This window comes from Leptonychotes weddellii, chromosome 5 (genome assembly GCF_054177405.1).
Source record: "Leptonychotes weddellii isolate Sample4059 chromosome 5, ASM5417740v2, whole genome shotgun sequence".
Lineage (NCBI taxonomy): Eukaryota > Metazoa > Chordata > Mammalia > Carnivora > Phocidae > Leptonychotes > Leptonychotes weddellii.
Window position 1 is genome coordinate 22,058,271 of NC_138373.1, and position 17,345 is coordinate 22,075,615.

At 42.2% G+C, this 17,345-nt stretch overlaps 1 protein-coding gene across 2 annotated transcripts in view; it reads right to left on the reverse strand.

Annotated features, from left to right (window-relative positions):
• IQCK (IQ motif containing K) overlaps positions 1–17,345 on the reverse strand; it is a 59,632-nt gene that overhangs the window by 38,646 nt on the left and 3,641 nt on the right. For both annotated transcript variants that reach the window (XM_081819933.1, XM_081819932.1), the window contains exons 2-4: positions 11,719–11,783; positions 9,974–10,103; positions 8,559–8,656 (exon numbers count right to left, since the gene is read on the reverse strand). In XM_081819933.1, coding sequence (XP_081676059.1) covers positions 8,559–8,656; positions 9,974–10,103; positions 11,719–11,783 — 293 coding nt within the window. The remainder of the gene's footprint in view (positions 1–8,558; positions 8,657–9,973; positions 10,104–11,718; positions 11,784–17,345) is intronic.

Consider the following 17,345-nt stretch of genomic DNA (forward strand, 5'->3'; position numbering starts at 1 on the left):
GCTCATATTGCCAAACTTTTACATGTTTGCCGATCTGCAGCATTGAGTATCTTTTGATTTGGCTCTCTGGGTTTCCCCTTTTGTGAACTTCCTGATCATACCCTTTGTCTATTTTTCTGTTTCATTGTTCTGTTGTGTTGTCCTCTTTTTTTCTTATTGATACATAGGAATTCTTTGTAGTCTGAATACTAACCTGTTATATATGTTGCAAGTATGTAGGACAGATTAGTGGATAAAGGTCAAGTCAACTAAAGGCAGAGATCAATAGGAGTTGGAAAGTGCCTGGAGCAGAAAATTAACAGGGTTTTGGGGCCTGAAATCAGGGCCATTGTGGTATTCATTATGATCATCCTGCATGTGCTTATAATAGGACCCAAGAATAAGAATTATAGCAAGCTATTTATTGAGCACATGCTATGTGTCAGGTCCAGTGCTAAGCAACTGATCTAGCCTGTTGCTCAGAATGAGCCAGTGAGGTAGATATTATTGTCCCTCTTCCATGTATGAGAAAACAAGGGCTCAGTGACATGAGGTTATTCATTTAAGTAGCTCAGTTGAGATTTTAACCCAGCTCTACCTGATTTTAACATCTTGCTCTTAAAAAAAAAGTTTTAAGTGTATTCTGTTTGGCATGCTGTATTTTACCTTTTTAAAAATTAATTGTCAACAGTTAAAAGGACAGTTCATGGTAAAATCTGGATTGGGGGTTTTTACTGGAAACTCAGGAGATAGGGTCATACTGATCCCATGTTCCAGCATGGTAACTATCAGTAGGAAATGAGGAGCATAGCAGCTGCCCCTGTAATGCATGAGCTTGCTTGGTGGCCACAGTCCCCACCACTCCTTGGTGTCCCCTTGTTATTCCAAGCATCTTTCAGTGCCTACCTGGCCCTGCAGTCCTTTGAATATTTTCCTCTTAAGATAAACAGTGTTGGGACACCTGAGTAGCTCAGTCAGTTGAGTATCCCACTCTTGGTTTCGGCTCAGGCAGGTCACGATCTCATGGATTGTGGGATTGAGCCCCGGGGCATCAGTCTCCATGCTCAGTTCGGAGTCTGCTTCAAGATTCTCTCCCTTTGCCCCTCCCCACCACACGCGTGCGTGTGCTCTCTCTCTCCCCCCCATTAAATAAATAAATCTTAAAAAAAAAAAAAAAAGACAAAACAGTGTTGATACACTGGGTGTGGCTGAATAATGGCCCCTCAAAAATATCCACATCCTAGCCCCTAGCTCCTGTGGATCTGTTACCTTACATGGCAAAAGAACCTTGCAAATGTGATGAAAGATTCTGAAATGGGGAGATTATCCAGATGGGCCCAATGCAATCACTGGGGCGGCAGAAGGAGATATGATGATGGAAGCAGGGGTCCAAGCAACGCTGTTGCTGGCTGTGAAGACAGAAGATGGCCTCAAAGCAAGCAATGAAGGTGGCCTCCACGATGAACACAGTCCTGCAGACCCACTTTAGACTTCCGAACCACAGATATTCTGTACCCTGCAATGAGCAGGATAGTCCTGCACAAGAAAAAACTGTTCTGCATCCTAAATACTTTCAAATATCCCACTGGATATTTACTAGATTAAAAAACTGGTTTATAATCAATCATCTGGGGCGCCTGGGTGGCTCAGTCGTTAAGCGTCTGCCTTCGGCTCAGGTCATGATCCCAGGGTCCTGTTCAGTGGGGAGCCTTCTTCTCCCTCTGTCCCTTCCCCTGCTTGTGTTCCCTCTCTCGCTGTGTCTCTCTCTGTCAAATAAATAAAATCTTAAAAAAATAAATAAATAAAAATAAAAAAAATTATAATCAATCATCTGAGCCCAGAATGTAGCTCCATTTAACATACAAATGCAGGCCGCGTGTTTTTGTTTTTTTTTTATGATTTCAATATATATTGATTTTTCCAGGAAAGCAGCTACCATGTATGCCGAGAAAATAGTACTTGTTTTATTCAGAACCTAAGAGTTTCTCACCATTTCAGAAAAATCCTGTCACCATGGATAGCATCACTTACAGTGAGTGAGTGACTGACGCATCATGTGTGATCCAGTCTGCCTTTTATAGCTGTCATAATCATGGTGATTCTACGTATACGTACAAGTGAGTGACTACTCATATCTTCTAGTGTAATTTTACCTGAGCTTTAAAAAATTAAATAAATATTACTTATGTTGTGAATGGTTTTCATTTTATTTCTCCCTTATGCTATAGTCCACTATATAAACAAGCCACTATATATATTTGAAATTACTGCACAGATAGATGTGATAGATTATTATGCTAATGGGCACCTAATTAACCATGCCTCCTAGGACCATGCCCCTTTGCAATGTGACCTTGCCACTTCTTCTAGAGGGAGTCTGTTTCTCACCTACTTATGAGTTGCTGGCTTTGTGAATTGCTTTGACCAAAAGAATGTGGTAGAAGGGATGCTGTGGGGGTTCCTGAGCCTCAGACTCACACTTCTGCCTTTGCCCTCCTGGAAGGCTGCCCTGAAACCACCAGGCTGTAAAGGAGCAGGGCTGGCCTCCTAGACGATGAGAGAGGCATGTGGAGGAGAACTGAAGCGCCTAGCCCACACCAGCACCCAGGCTCCAGCCCCGTGCATGAGGCCAGACGGGCCTCCCAGCCCTGCCCAGTCACCTGCTGAAAGCAGTCACCTGAGTGAGTCAAGGTGAGACCAAGAGAAGAGTCAGCCCATAGAAATAATAAATCCTTGTTTTAAGCCGTGAAGTTTCCAGGTAGTTTATGATACAACAACACAGCAATCAGGTAACTGATAAATAGGTAATAAATATTATCTAAGCATTTCCTTTCAGGACATGAAGAGGGCTCTATAAAATGTGACAAGGGGGCACGGGGCCCAATAGGGTAGAGAACCACTGCTCTGATGAGTTCCCACTGCTCCTAAAATAAAACTCACACTCTTTACTGGTTTATATGATATGGCCGCTACAGAGCGACCTTGCCCACTTCACCTCCCATCTCATTCACTTGCTCTGCTCCCTCCATACTGGCTTCCTTTTTGTCCCTGGAGTAGTGACTGAATTTGGCAGTACTGGGTCATCAGGAAAACTTAAGAGGAGTTGTACCTGAGGATTTCAGTGCCAAAGTGCCATAAGTTAAAAACAGAACAAATGGTAAAAAGATGGAGCTGAGTGACTTACTCAGTTTATCAGTGAAAATGAAAAAGAAAGAAAATCACCTAGATGGGGGAGCAAAGTTAAATATATGGGTGTGAAAATGTTTATTTATTTATAATTTCTATTTTTTATAGTTACAAAAGTAATTCACACTTATTTTCAAATATTCACAAAATTTTCAAAAATTACCAAAATACTTTGGAGCAAAGGCCTCCAAATTTTCACCTCTCACCCAGCTTACATGTTACTTTCCGCTTATCGGCTAATAGATTTAGATACTATCATTTACATTCATTTACCTTTGGTTTGGTCTCTGTAACCGCATATGTCAGTATACACACAGGAAATGACTGTACAGTATCTACTGTCAATTCACAGATGTAATTCCATCAACTATTTGTACAAAGTAATCATTTCCCATTCTTTATCTTTCACAGAGTATGTTTAACACAATATAAAATATTGCTAGCACCCAGCTAATGTCATGGCAAAACTAAAAGGCCCATTCACTTTCTTTATAGATGCCACCTACATCTCTGTGACCTTTCTTTTTTTTTTTTAAAGATTTTATTTATTTATTTTAGAGACAGAGAGCACGCACATGTGCGCGCACGAGTGGGGGGCGCAGAGGGAGAGGGAGAAGTAGACTCCCCTCTGAGCAGGGAGACTGACTCGGGGCTCGATCCCAGGACCCTGAGATCATGACCTGAGTCAAAGTCAGACACTTAAGCAACTGAGCCACCCAGGCACCCCTTCTCTGTGACCTTTTTATACGTAGTTGAAAACAACTATCTGGGGAAGGCTTAAATAAATCTATTTCACTTGTTAAATTCATCTCAGGAAATGCACAGGGTCTTCATTTAATCTTAAGGCTGAGATAATTCATGGGAATCATTCCTTTAAGGTTTAGTCTTCCAGTTGTAATCTCCTCCAAAAATTAAGGACTAGAGAAATATCTGCTTGTTAAATAAGCTGAATTTTATTCTGAGCATTTAAAAGATTAAAACATCTAATGATGAACAAACCATTTGTTTAGTGTCTTTATGAAATTCACCAGAGTTCCATTCATAATATTTAAAATGACATGTATAAAGGAATTGAATTATGAATTAATCGAAATCAAAATCATCAAGCTTACACAGCTTGTCTGGGGCAGAGTCAGGTTGGAAGCAAAGTCTGCCTGATTCTGGAGGCTCAGTTCTGAACCACTGGACCATGTACCATAGACTGCCTCATTCGTGTGTGTGTGCATGTGTGTGTCTAATTGGCCAAATGCTCTATGGCATAGCAATGAGGTGCCGCTCATTATTCTCCCTGCCCCCCTTCTGCTTTATTCCCTCCAGTTTTCCTCGGAGTGTCATGGTACTCGCGGGACAATCTAAATAAAAGATTCTGCCCCACGAGGCCTGCATGAGGGCCTGGTCTGGGTGACTGCCCCAGATCGGCCTCACTTCTCACTCCTTTTCTCCACAGCTTCCAGACCCGTTTTTCATATCAGAATGTGCCCTGTGCTTGTGGCAAGCCACTGGACTGACCACAGCGTGGTCTGGTGTCAAACTCCTAGACTCAGGAAGCAGAGTACTGCTCGGCTTGAATCTTGGCTCTACCACTTACTAGCTGTTCCCTTGAGCTTGTTGGTTAACCTTGGCACTGCAGGGTCCCCATCCGTAAGACTGAAATAAGAGCACCCACATCAGAGGGTTGCTGGGAAGATGAAATGAGTTTCTGCAGATCAAATGTTTAGAACAATGTAAGGGCCCTAAAGTGCTAGAAACTGCTCTTCTTCAATTCCAGCTTCTTGCTCAACTCTCTGGCTCTCCATCTGTTAGGAGGCCGCTTCAGTTTTAGAGGGCTGGCTCCTTACTCAGCTCTAGCTCTAGGGGAAGCCACTCTACAGTTTACGTTCCTCCAGAGGCAGTAAATGGAGACACTGCAGGTACAGTTAGTAAATTAGCTCTTGCGTGTAATAGCTAGGGCAAACTGACAAGTGCTCCCATAACTTAACTGCTATCTCAAAAATTGGCCCTGACTTTTGAGGAACCATATTCATTCATCCAACAAATATTTAGTAGGTCCCTACCACGTCCCAGGCGCTGCTGGAGCTACATCATAGAACAAAACAGAAAATAACGAAAGCAAGGAAACCTAACTATAAGTCAGGATTTTAAGGGCAAAATACAAATCAGCAATTACTTCTTGAGTGACCTAATATAAATGCTGTTTCAAGATATAATTTGAATGGCCCCAATAAACAATGAATCATGCTGCTGTTTAAGAGTCATTCGGATGCGAGTTCAGTTGTGGGTGACAGATAAGAATGCTCCAGTTATGTAATTTTGGCTGGAGGCTGGTTATCATTCAGTTTAAGCATCTATTCCCACTGACAGGATGTGAGGAACAGCTGAATTGAGAAAATGCAAATCTGTTGCGCAGATCTGGGTAAGAGAAGCTCTACTTGGGTCTGACAAATGTTGCTGTAATTTTCAAGCCTTCAAAAATAACCCACTAAAGACTACATGACCAGGGGGTGAAAAAGGAGGGAATTAGATTTAATTAAGAAATCCTAAATCAGGAAATGAAAGAAGCTAATGGTAATCCACCCATCTTGCATATCTGTAGTATTCAAATTACTGAGCTTCGGGGCAAAGCCTGAGGGAAGGCTGGGTAGGACGCTAACCTTCCTTGGTGCCTGCGAACCTCATTAAATGCTTCCCCCCATCCTCCTGGTAACAGGAGCACCTCTGCCATCCCCCGCCTCCTTTTTTTTCTGCCATTCCTTTATTAGGGGAGGAAACAGGCTCACAGATCACTTAGGGTCCTACCACAAGGAAGCAGTTGAGCAGGATTTTGGACTCCAGTGTGTCTGGCTGCCTTGAAAGTTTATCAGTTTTTGCAAGCTAACAGTTTTAAGAACCTACATATTCTACATTCCTTGATCATTCATTACAACATTTAAACTTTAATGCTCCATTCAAACACCCTGCAGCATTTTATGTTTAGACTGGTTTCATTTAGTCCCAGAGGCAGCTCATCTGCAGGACATCAAAGATGAAATATGAGTTGGCACAAGGATGCCTCATTAATCTCTAATACAAATAGAAATATCTCTGATTCTTTAAAAGCATTTTATCATTGCCTGGAGGCTGGAAACCATTTCTAGCCCCCTCATTACAAAATTATTTATGGGCAAACAGTAGAGATATAACCCTCATGTAAAATCTTAATTACTGCCCTTTTAGCTGATTTTTGTGTCTTGTGAAAGGGTATAAATTAGAAGAGTAACAGCTGAAGAAATTAGAACAAAGTCTGCACAGTTGAATATAGCTGTGTTAAGGTCTAGACGTGCATTCACAGCACCTAGATCCACTCTTGTTGTTTCCCCACATCCATTCTTATTTCAGAGAACAGATACAAAGGGAGAAAAAAAAAAAAACCCTTCAGCTACCAAAGGCTTTACTGCTCATTTGTGGTTTTCTTGAGGACCAGGCCATAGCTGGTCCTCTCTGTGTCCCTCCCTAGGGTATGGCCCGGTCATCAGCACATAGTAGGATTTAATAAATATTTGTTGAACAGAACTGAATTTGGGTGACTTAATCTGTCTACGGATATTCTTTACGCATATTCAAACACAGGTTATTTCCACTGTGCTCCTTTCTTTTTTTTTTTTTTTTAAGATTTTATTTATTTGAGAGAGAGAATGAGATAGAGAGAGAGAGAGAGCATGAGAGGGGGGAGGGTCAGAGGGAGAAGCAGACTCCCTGTTGAGCAGGGAGCCCGATGCGGGACTCGATCCCGGTACTCCAGGATCATGACCTGAGCCGAAGGCAGTTGCTTAACCAACTGAGCCATCCAGGCGCCCCCACTGTGCTCCTTTCATTGTTTAATCATTGTGTGCCATTCTTTGTTCAATCTAATAAAAGGTGCAGCACACTGAATATACTTTGGCCAACAGCAAGATTAAAAAGAAAGATCCCTGAAATGTGACTTGCGGACGGTCTGGTCTCCCTCATTTAATAGCAGGACCTGAAGCCAGAGCGATAAAGCCACCTGACATCAGCAGGGTCAGGCTAGGGGCTCTGTTCTCTGGCCCCTGGCCTCACTTCCACCCTGCGGCACCTTGCACCTCTTAGCACCACACAGTGGAGGGGAAGGTCAATTATGAATGGGGGACGGACATTAAGCCCTCAGGAGAAGCCAAATGAGCAAATGAAAAAATTATAAGTGGAAACAGTTCAGATTTTATAACCTACGGCAAGTAACAAAACTGTTCTTCAAAAAACAGATATGGATTTTAAAAAATCAGTATTTCCTGGAGCTATTTAGAGGACAGCTTCCAACTTCCATTGTTTGGGAGGGATGAAGTTAGGATTATCTAGGTTATGGGTGTCTCCTCAGTATGTAAAAGCACCATCCGGGCAGTATGCACCTCTTCTCAGAGAGAGACTCTGCTGAGGGGCAAGGAAACAGTTGATACAATTAGCTGTGAATGCTCTAAAGACTCTGGGATGTAGCAGCTGACTGAGGTTTGCACTGTAGTTAAATTGCACTGCCAATTTTTTAAGTATCATTTTGAATCATAACCTGGATCTGAATCCTAACTCTGCAAATTCATCTTGATCACTTTTCTAAATCTCTTTGTTCTTCTGTTTCCTCATCTGTAAAATGCAGAGGACACTAACAGAAGGAATCTCATAGGGCTGTTGGAAGGGCTGAATGAAATAACGAATGATCAAGCATTCAGCAAAGCACCTGGCACAGAGTAAGCTCTCGGCCAATATTAAATATTGTTGCTATTTTACTCTCTTCATGTGGGCCATTCAAAATTCTAGTATTCTCAAAACTGTGCAGGGAACACACACACCCCAAAGTATCCTGTCAACTGTAGAAAAGAGGGAGCCTCCACATGGGTATTTACGGGAGGGTGAGCCAGGATTGGAACTCCATTCACACAGAAAACTGGCTGCAGTGTGACCATGACTAATGCTCAGCAAGCACTCACTGTGGGCCAGGCCTCTCCTGAAGCAAGCTACATGCATAATATTGAGCATGAAGTGGAGTATGGAGAGGCCAGAGGTGGGAAGATCAATCCAGAGTCAGATAAAATATAAGGAGAGCTTTAATCCACACACACAGTCAATGGGAGCCAATAAACCTGGTAGATGCCAATTACCCAGGAGAAGGGCAGGCAGGGAGGCCAAGAAGGCAGAAAACCTCTCTAGAGCCAAGCAGCCAGACAGATGGCGGTGCATGTGTGTGCACAACTAGATGTCATGGCTGGAGATGAGTGAGCAAAACAGAGCTTTCCCTCCCAAAGGGATTGTTTTGAGAACGACCACTTGATGGTACTGAGATAATGAGGTACCATCTGATAAAAATGAATTACTGAGCATTTAGAAATAAACCCCACAGAGCAACTGACCTCAAAACATTTTTCTTTCTTTGCTTGGTGAAGCAGGCTAGCCATTCCAGGAAGCAGAACTGGAAAGATGTATGTTTCCAAATATTCCTTGGGGGAACCTAAATCAAGCCAAAAAAAAAAAAAAAAAATCCCACTGAAAATCCCAAATAGCCCAGATGAATCTGGGAGAAATGTTTGTTTCTGAACCAAAAAAAGATACTGTCCATGAAATAACATGACCTTAAATGTTGCATTTTACTCCAGACTGCTGAGTTAGGCTGTATTATTAAACAAACTTAAAATATCTTTGAGCCTTTGTGGGCTGGCGAGGATGTAGAGGGGTCCTGCACTGGGCCAGGGCCACAGGCACAGCAAGGAGGCCAGTGTGGCTGGAGGGAAAATAAGCAAGGGAAATATGGTAGCAATGAGGCCAGAGAGGAACAAGGTGGGGGTACAATGGATTGTACCACAGTAATGGTGGTGGTGGGTGCCAAGGCCCAAAGCACACTAGCAGAGAGAACAGAACAAAGCAGTAGGAGAGGTCTGGCACAGGAAAGGCCAGAGGAACTGGGCCCAGGGAGAAGATGGAGAAAGTCTATACCTCTGACTTCAACCCACAATGCAGGGCAGCGTGATACTTTCATCCACTTTTTACATTCTCCCCTTTGATTTTAATGTAGAATCAAGGTATGCTTGCTGTTATTTATTATTTTTATTATATTTCAACCTTAAAGACAAACCAGTGGGATAAAGGTACTTCTCTTAAAAATAAAAATTAAGGGGTGCCTGACTGACTCAGGGTTGTTAGTTTAAGCACCATGTTGGGCATGGAGGCTACTTAAAAATGTTTAAAAAGAGGGCGCCTGGGTGGCTCAGTTGGTTAAGCGACTGCCTTCGGCTCAGGTCATGATCCTGGAGTCCTGGGATCGAGTCCCACATCAGGCTCCCTGCTCGGCGGGGAGTCTTCTTCTCCCTCTGACCCTCCCCTCCTCATGCTCTCTCTCATTCTCTCAAATAAATAAATAAAATCTTTTTAAAAAAATGTTTAAAAAGATAAAATTCTGATATATATTTAAAAAATAAAAAATAGGGGCGCCTGGGTGGCTCAGTCGTTAAGCGTCTGCCTTCGGCTCGGGTCATGATCCCAGTGTCCTGGCATCAAGCCCCGCATGAGGCTCCCTGCTCGGCGGGAAGCCTGCTTCTCCCTCTCTCACTCCCTTTGCTTGTGTTCCTGCTCTGGCTCTCTCTTTCTGTCAAATAAATAAAATCTTTAAAAATATAAAATTAAAAATTAAAAAATTAAAATTAAAATAAGAACATATTCTTTCGTATTTTTGTGGTCTCCCTGAGGTCTGTCCATCCCATCCCCATCCTCTGGTTTTGCAATGTTACAAGCCCCAAATTATAAAAGACAAAAATCTCACTTCCTTACTTACATGTTTTTGGATCGACTGTTCCCAACTTAACTTGAGGACAGGGTACATGCGAGTCCATGGTCAAATGAGGAACTGAATAAAGGTGCTCTGTATTGAAGCCATGGAGAACCGTTTCCTCTAATGGTGAAACCTGATGGGGGGTTTGGGGAGGAAATCAATTCATATAAATAGCTTAAATAACTATATTTTCCTGTATAACCTAACAAAGGATAAAATTCTGTATTAACTTCAGGTTCAAGGGGCATAACGAGTACAAATCTTTGTCCCTCTTCCTTTCCGAGACACCTATAAATGACAATCAAGGAATAAAGCCCTAATAGAGAAAAGAACAGGAGGACCATTAGTGGATGAAAGATTTGACATTTCCAAAAGAAACAGGGATGAAGCAAATGGTCAAATAAGAGAGGTAATGGCAGCCCAGGATCCACAGGAAGAAACTGTCCCAGGGGATGGGAGTCCCTATTCCCATCAAAACTCCAAAAGGCTTCGATTCTTAGGGGTTCAAGTCCTCAGAGGATGGGAATGAGAAAGGGAATGATAAACAGGCGGGGTTAAGTGAAAGTCTGACTGGGGCTCCACTGGCCTGCTGTCTACATTCCCCCTTCTCCTGCTTCCGCCCCTTTCAATATACATAAAGCTCCATTCCCACCAGCATTTTATATCCAGGTCTCCCTCCTTCCCAATGATTCCAGTGATTTCCAATGACTCCAAGGATTGGCCAAGCTGGTAGCCAAAAGGGAAAAAAAAAAAAGCTCACCATTGATTTGGAGGCTCTCTGCCTGCAACCCTGAAGCAAAAGTCTTCCAGTAGACAAGCACTCCCCACAAGCTCCTAGTCAATGTTTCTACTCATAGAAGAGACTCATCCAGAAAACAAACCCACATGTACAATAGAAGAAAATCATACCAGCTACATAGAAAAATCCACTCAGATGCCCATTTTAAATTTTGAATAAATAACAAAATTCTCTACACAGATAAAGAACATCAACAGCATAAAAGACAGAGATCAGGATCTACAAAGAACAACTGACTGGAAGAAGCACCAACAATTCAGGGAAGGGAACTGTAATTGGTATCTGCGGAGAAATTTGAGAAAGCATTAAATCCACAGAGCAAGAACAGGACACTATTAAAAAAAGAACAATCACAGGCCAAGAAATTTCTTAGACACAGAATCTCTACTAGTGGCAGTTGCAATAAGCTACTGCCAAGTATAGAGACTTAGGTTTGGGTCCTATCCCTGTGACCCTGCTCAATAACCCGACTCTCTCAGAGCCCTGCTCTTTTATTTTAAACTCCATTAAGCCCCTATTTTACTCCAAGCATACTGCCTGAGGGCCCCCCTTCCTGGCTGCCTTGTCCTTGGCCCTCTTAGTACAGTCTTTTTTATCTTACCCACACTGGCATGCATACAGAAACATGCTCTATCCCCAACTGTCCCCAACATGGACATGTGTTGACTCCTTTGTAAAGACCTTTCTCATCCAGGATCTCATTTGAGCCCCACAGAGGTCCTGTGAGTTAGTCAAGGATTATCTGTTCCATTTAACAGAGGTGGAAACTAAGGCTCAGAGAGGTTATATGATGCCCTTTAAGTCGCACCATTAGTAGTAGAGCTAGGGCTGGGCCCAATTTCTGGTTCTAATTCCAGTGCCTTCCCTTTCCCACCTCCCAAACTCATTACGTCAGCACCATTCTCACATAAGAGCCTTTCATTTAAGTTGGGGTCTGGGTGATACTCACAGTAATCATAGCTTCTTGTTTGACTTTATATCCCTCTGGAAAGGGAGGCAGCTCAGCTTCATACTCTAAAGGGAGCAGGAAAAAAATCCTCAATTCCACACTTCATTGCAGTTTGTGATGCAATTTCCTTTCCTCTGAATAAAACATCCTTAAATTTTATTTTGGTTGATGGTTTATAGAAGTAAAAACAACTGGCTACTATAGGTTAATAACTCCTGTGAACCACCTTACTTAAAATGGATGAGATGATTGTTCTCTTGTATGACAGACTCAAGGCTTTATGTAAGAGTTTGAGACTCTTTGGCTGAGAAGGTACAACTTTAGATTTTGCCCCCATTATGATAACTAAGGGGAGATACCAGCAGCTACAGAGAGGAGGGGAGAAAAGAAAGAAGAGGAGCACATGATGGGAGGGCAGAATAAAAGTGACAGAGAGATGAGCTGTCTCTTGAAGTCATGAGGATGAGCATGAAGGTAGGATGGCCTGATTGGGGTTTGCATCTGGAAGAGTAACCCCATAAAGACCTTGCTACTCAAAGTATGCCCAAGAACCAGCAGCACTGGCATCTCTGGGGAGTTAGAAATGCAAAACCTCAAACCCACCCAGACCTGCTGAATTTGAACCTACATTTTAATGAGATCCCAGGTGACTTGTACGCACAAGTGGGAGTAGTTCTGCTGTCAACTCCGGGAGCTTGCTACCCTGGCTGCACGCAAAAATCACTGTGGAGCTTTTTGAAAATACCAAAGCCTGGCCCAACTCCAGAAATTCTGATTCAATGGGTCTAGGGTGGAGGCCTGGGAATCAGTATTTTTAAAGTTTTCCAGCTGATTCTAATGTGCAGTGAGTTGGAGAATGATTGCCAGGTTTCAAGGCTGTTCACAGTCAACCTGTTGGAGAGCCTAACGCAAAGAACAGTCCATACAAGTTCTGCAGGGTAACAAGAACTATTGCTCAGAGAGGGACAGAAATGCTCATCGGCTATCTTAGTTAAATCCCTAAAAGAGAGTGGTAAAAATATTTCTGGAAAAGCCAATGTTTTAAAGGCAAATGCATAGCCGCTTTGCAGCAATGAGGAAAAACAGTTTTTGGGCAAGATGGTATGGATGGAATGAATAAAATTGTATTGGACCTATGTTTTGTTCTACTACCTGGTTCCCTGTCAGTGAAACATCTCTTGGCTTTTTTTTTTTAACCCCTAGTTATCATGCTGGGGACCAGTATGTCAGGCTGTAGGTTGCAAGCAGTCTTGATTCCCAGTACCAGCTATATTAGTTTTTAATGCTATGTAACAAATTACCACAAACTTAGCAACATAAAACAATACAAATTTATTATTTCACAGTTCCTGTAGGTCAGGAGTCCGGGTATGGGATCAGGCTCAAATCAAGGTGTTGGCCATTCATGGCTGTGATCTCATCTGAGGGTTGGGTCCTCTTCTAAGATCATGGGTTGTTGGCAGGATTTAGTTTCTTGTGGCTGTAAGTCTGAAATCCCCATTTTCTTTTTGTTGGTGGGATTCTCAGCTCCTAGAGGCCACCCTCAGGTCCTGTCAAGGACAGTTCACACATTGTTATTTGCTACTTCAAGGCGAACAGGAGTCTCTTCTGCTTTAATGACGTTGACTTAAGGGCTCACCTGATTAGGTCAGGGCCACCTGCTGTGATCTTCCTAAGTTAAAAGTCAACTGATGACAAACTTCAATTACATCTGGAAGATCCCTTGGTGGCAACGCCTAGATTTGTGTTTGACTGAATAACTAGGAGGTGTGTGCAGTAGGGAGTGGGAATCCTTGGAGCCATCTTAGAATTCCACCCACTGTAACAGCTTGAGCTCTACCACTTTGCTTTCCTCTCAAGCAAGCATGTAAATTCACTCTTCTTCCCCAAACACTTTGAGAAACACCAACAGGGTGTGAAAACTGTTTATTCAGATTTAGGATATATACATTTAGAGCTTTGTCTTATTACAAAAGCAACACATGCTATTATGAGGAAATTCCAAATAATACCGACTTGTCTTATGTAAAGAGTGTAAGTCACATCCAATCCCATTATAACCCACAACCACTGTATTTTCAACATATTTACTAACATATGTATATAATACAAATACATTTATTTACTTTAGATCTCCCAGACCATGTCAAATCATCTAACTATAGAACCTCATAGCACAGTCCTTTTTCTTCACAATTCTTATCAGTTTTATCCTTATTTGAAATTTGTAAAAATTAATGACTGTGTGTTTTGCGAGGGAAATTGTCTGGGTCTGTTTATGCTCACCATCATATTCCCAAAGAATACTTGCTGAATGGATGAACAAAATGAAGAATAGTTTGACAAGTTACTTTTGATCCTTTATCTATTCATTTGTTCACACTTAGTGAGAGCGTACTATGTGCCAAGAACCATTTTAGGTGTTGAGTCTTGGACATCTTTCAAGGTTGCTACATATATGATATGCCACAATTATTTAACCAGTGTACTTGGTGTCTAGGTTGTTTCCAATTTTTCATTATTACAAACAATGCTGCTAGGAGCATCACTATATACACATCATCAATTGGAAAGGAGGTATTTTTTTTTAAAGGTTTTATTTATTTATTTGAGAGAGAGAGAATGAGACTGAGAGCACGAGAGGGAAGAGGGCAGAGGGAGAAGCAGACCCCCTGCCGAGCAGGGAGCCCGATGCGGGACTCGATCCTGGGACTCCAGGATCATGACCTGAGCCGAAGGCAGTCGCTTAACCAACTGAGCCACCCAGGCACCCAGAAAGGAGGTATTTTTATAGAATTAATTCTTAGATGTGGAATTGTTCTGTTAAAGGAAAAAATAGTTTAAAATTTCAGCCAAATTGCCAAATATTCCTTTAAAAAGTTTACAACGATTTATACTCCTAATAGTAAGACTGTCTGTTTCTCCAGGGTATTACCAATCTTATCTATATTTAAAATGATATGTTGCTTTTATTTGCATTTCTTTGTTATTTATATTTTTTCTACTTAGATTTTTTCCAAGTAGATCTCTTAAGAGTCCACTTAAATTTGATGGAAAAGATACAAACTTTTTCATCATATGACCGCAAAAGATATACAGTTGAAATGATTATGCAGAAGTAAAGGAAAATAATATTATCTTCAGGACAATATGATGTGTTTGTGATTTCAAGCCTCTATAATGTTTGAGTATCTGGCATATTTGAGAACTTGTCGCTTTTGCCTTGTGATTTCAATTTAAAATATGTAATTGATTACAGACCGATGCTTTTCACATTGAAAACCATATGAGCTTGTATGAATTTGATTAAGTTTGCAGAGTATTGAACTCATTAAAATAACTTGATTTACCATAGTTTGACTCATTCAATTTTTTTTTTTAAGATTATTTATTTATTTGACAGAGAGACAGCGAGAGAGGGAACATAAGCAGGGGGAGTGGGAGAGAGAGAAGCAGGCTTCCCGCTGAGCAGGGAGCTCGATGTGATGCGGGGCTCGATCCCAGGACCCTGGGATCATGACCTGAGCTGAAGGCAGAGGCCCAACGACTGAGCCGCCCAGAAGCTTTAACAACTGAGCCGCTCAGGCGCCCCTGATTCATTCAATTTCTGAGAGCTGCTTCAGTGCTTAGGAAATTTGCTTGTCTGTTTAGCATTAGAAATGCTTAAGAAAACCAGGTATACTAAATTTATAAATGTTTATAATTTTTTAGTTATCGAAGCTTGTAAACTGGGTTAATCGATTAGGGGAATTTAGTGTTATATGCACATTCAGTGAATACTAAGAACAAGTGAAAGTGGTTACTCATTTTATACAACAAAGGCAATATTCTGCAAGAGGCAGAGCAGAAAGAGCTTATAACCCCACTGGCAGAGTAGAGCCTTTCTGCCAAAATTGGAACCTGTCCCCTCTATGTTCCTAAGGATATGAGATAATGAAATGTCCTTTTTGCTCAGGCCACTATTAGACTGTCTCTGATTTGCTGCTGAACATGTTCCTAACTGAAACAGCAATTAAAATACAATGTTTAGGGCACCTGGGTGGCTCAGTGGGTTAAGTGTCTGCCTTCGGCTCTGGTCATGATCCTAGCATCCTGGGATCGAGTCCCGCATGGGGTTCCCTGCTCATCAGGGAACCTGCTTCTCTCCCTGCCCCTCCCCCCCTGGCTTGTTCTTTTTCTCTCTCTCTCTCAAAAATAAATAAATAAAAATACTTAAAAAAAAATACAATGTTTACCAACAGGGGCCTATTGGAAAGGGATGGATCAGGAAGGTGAAGAGGCGGGAGTGAATCTAACAAACACCTAGCCAGCATACACTACAGCGAGGGGTTGTACTAGGTGCTGGACGGATAGATGCCTAGTGCAGAGGAGCTTATGTTCTGGTGAGGGGATGAACAGTAATCCGGTGCCTCTGAGATGTGGACATGCTGCTGGAGAGGGCTATGCCCAATGGTCTCTCAGTGCAGTGAGGAGACAGGGCTTCAAAATCAGTGCGAGGAACGAAAGAAGCCTTTCTAGAAGGGGGGGCCACTTAGGCTATGTCTTGAAAGATAAAGATGAGAAGGCAGAGATGTCCCAGTAAGAGGCAAAGCCTGGGCAAGGCATGGAGGAGTAGAACAGTATGGCGCATTGGAGGAATTAGTTCTTGTGGCTAAAAGGACACAGTACAGGACAGTAGCACTGTACTTTGTACCTCACCTGGAGAGCTTATTTAAAATGCAGAGCTTAAGGACTCACTCCCAAGAGGTCCAACTCATCAGGTCCAGGACAGAGCACAGGAATCTGCATTTTAACAAGCAATCCAGATTTTGATGCGGGTGCCCCCGGGCTACACTTTGAAGCATGCTGTATGTTGTGTAAGGGCTTGGATTTGAGTGACACACACATCTGAGTTCAAGCCTGGTTCTGTCACTTACTTCGGGAAAGTTTCCTTAACTCTCTCTGCCTCAATTTCCTCCATTTTGCCTGTACAACAGGGAAAACCCTCACTGCATTGCTATGAGGTTTAAATGAGAGGAAAAGCATCTAGCACAGTGTCTGGCACATAGAGCAGTTCAATACATGTTGCCATTAGTATGATTTGAGCAAATGGTAGGGGCTGAACCTAAAAAAAAAAAAAAAAAGACAGGAACCAGATCATTAAGGGGCTTAGGTCTTAAGCTAAAGAGTTTGTTTACCATGAAAGCTATGAAAATCATTGTAGGTCAAGGCACGATGTGATCAGATTTGAATTTTAGAGAGGGTCCTGTGGAAGAGGGTCTGACAGGGGCCTTCTGCATTTAAAAAGCTACAGCACAATCCAAACAGGATGTGGTAAGGGCCTGACCTAAAGCAGGAGCCATGACAACTAGGGGCTGAGGAGTTGGGGCTTATAAATGTTAAGCAGGTATAATCCGTAGGGACTGGAGAAATGTATGTGGGGATCATGAAAAGTGAACGGGAAACATGTTAGGATGAATCTCTGATTTCTGGACTGGGTAGCTGAGTGAATGATGGGGACACCCATCGAGATGGAAAGTTGTTGGGTGTCTAGAATAGTGCCTGGAGTCATTCCTAGCCCAGCACTTATAACAGTTCCCAGCATGGGTAGATATGTTGACAGAAGAGATGAGAATAATTTCACTGGA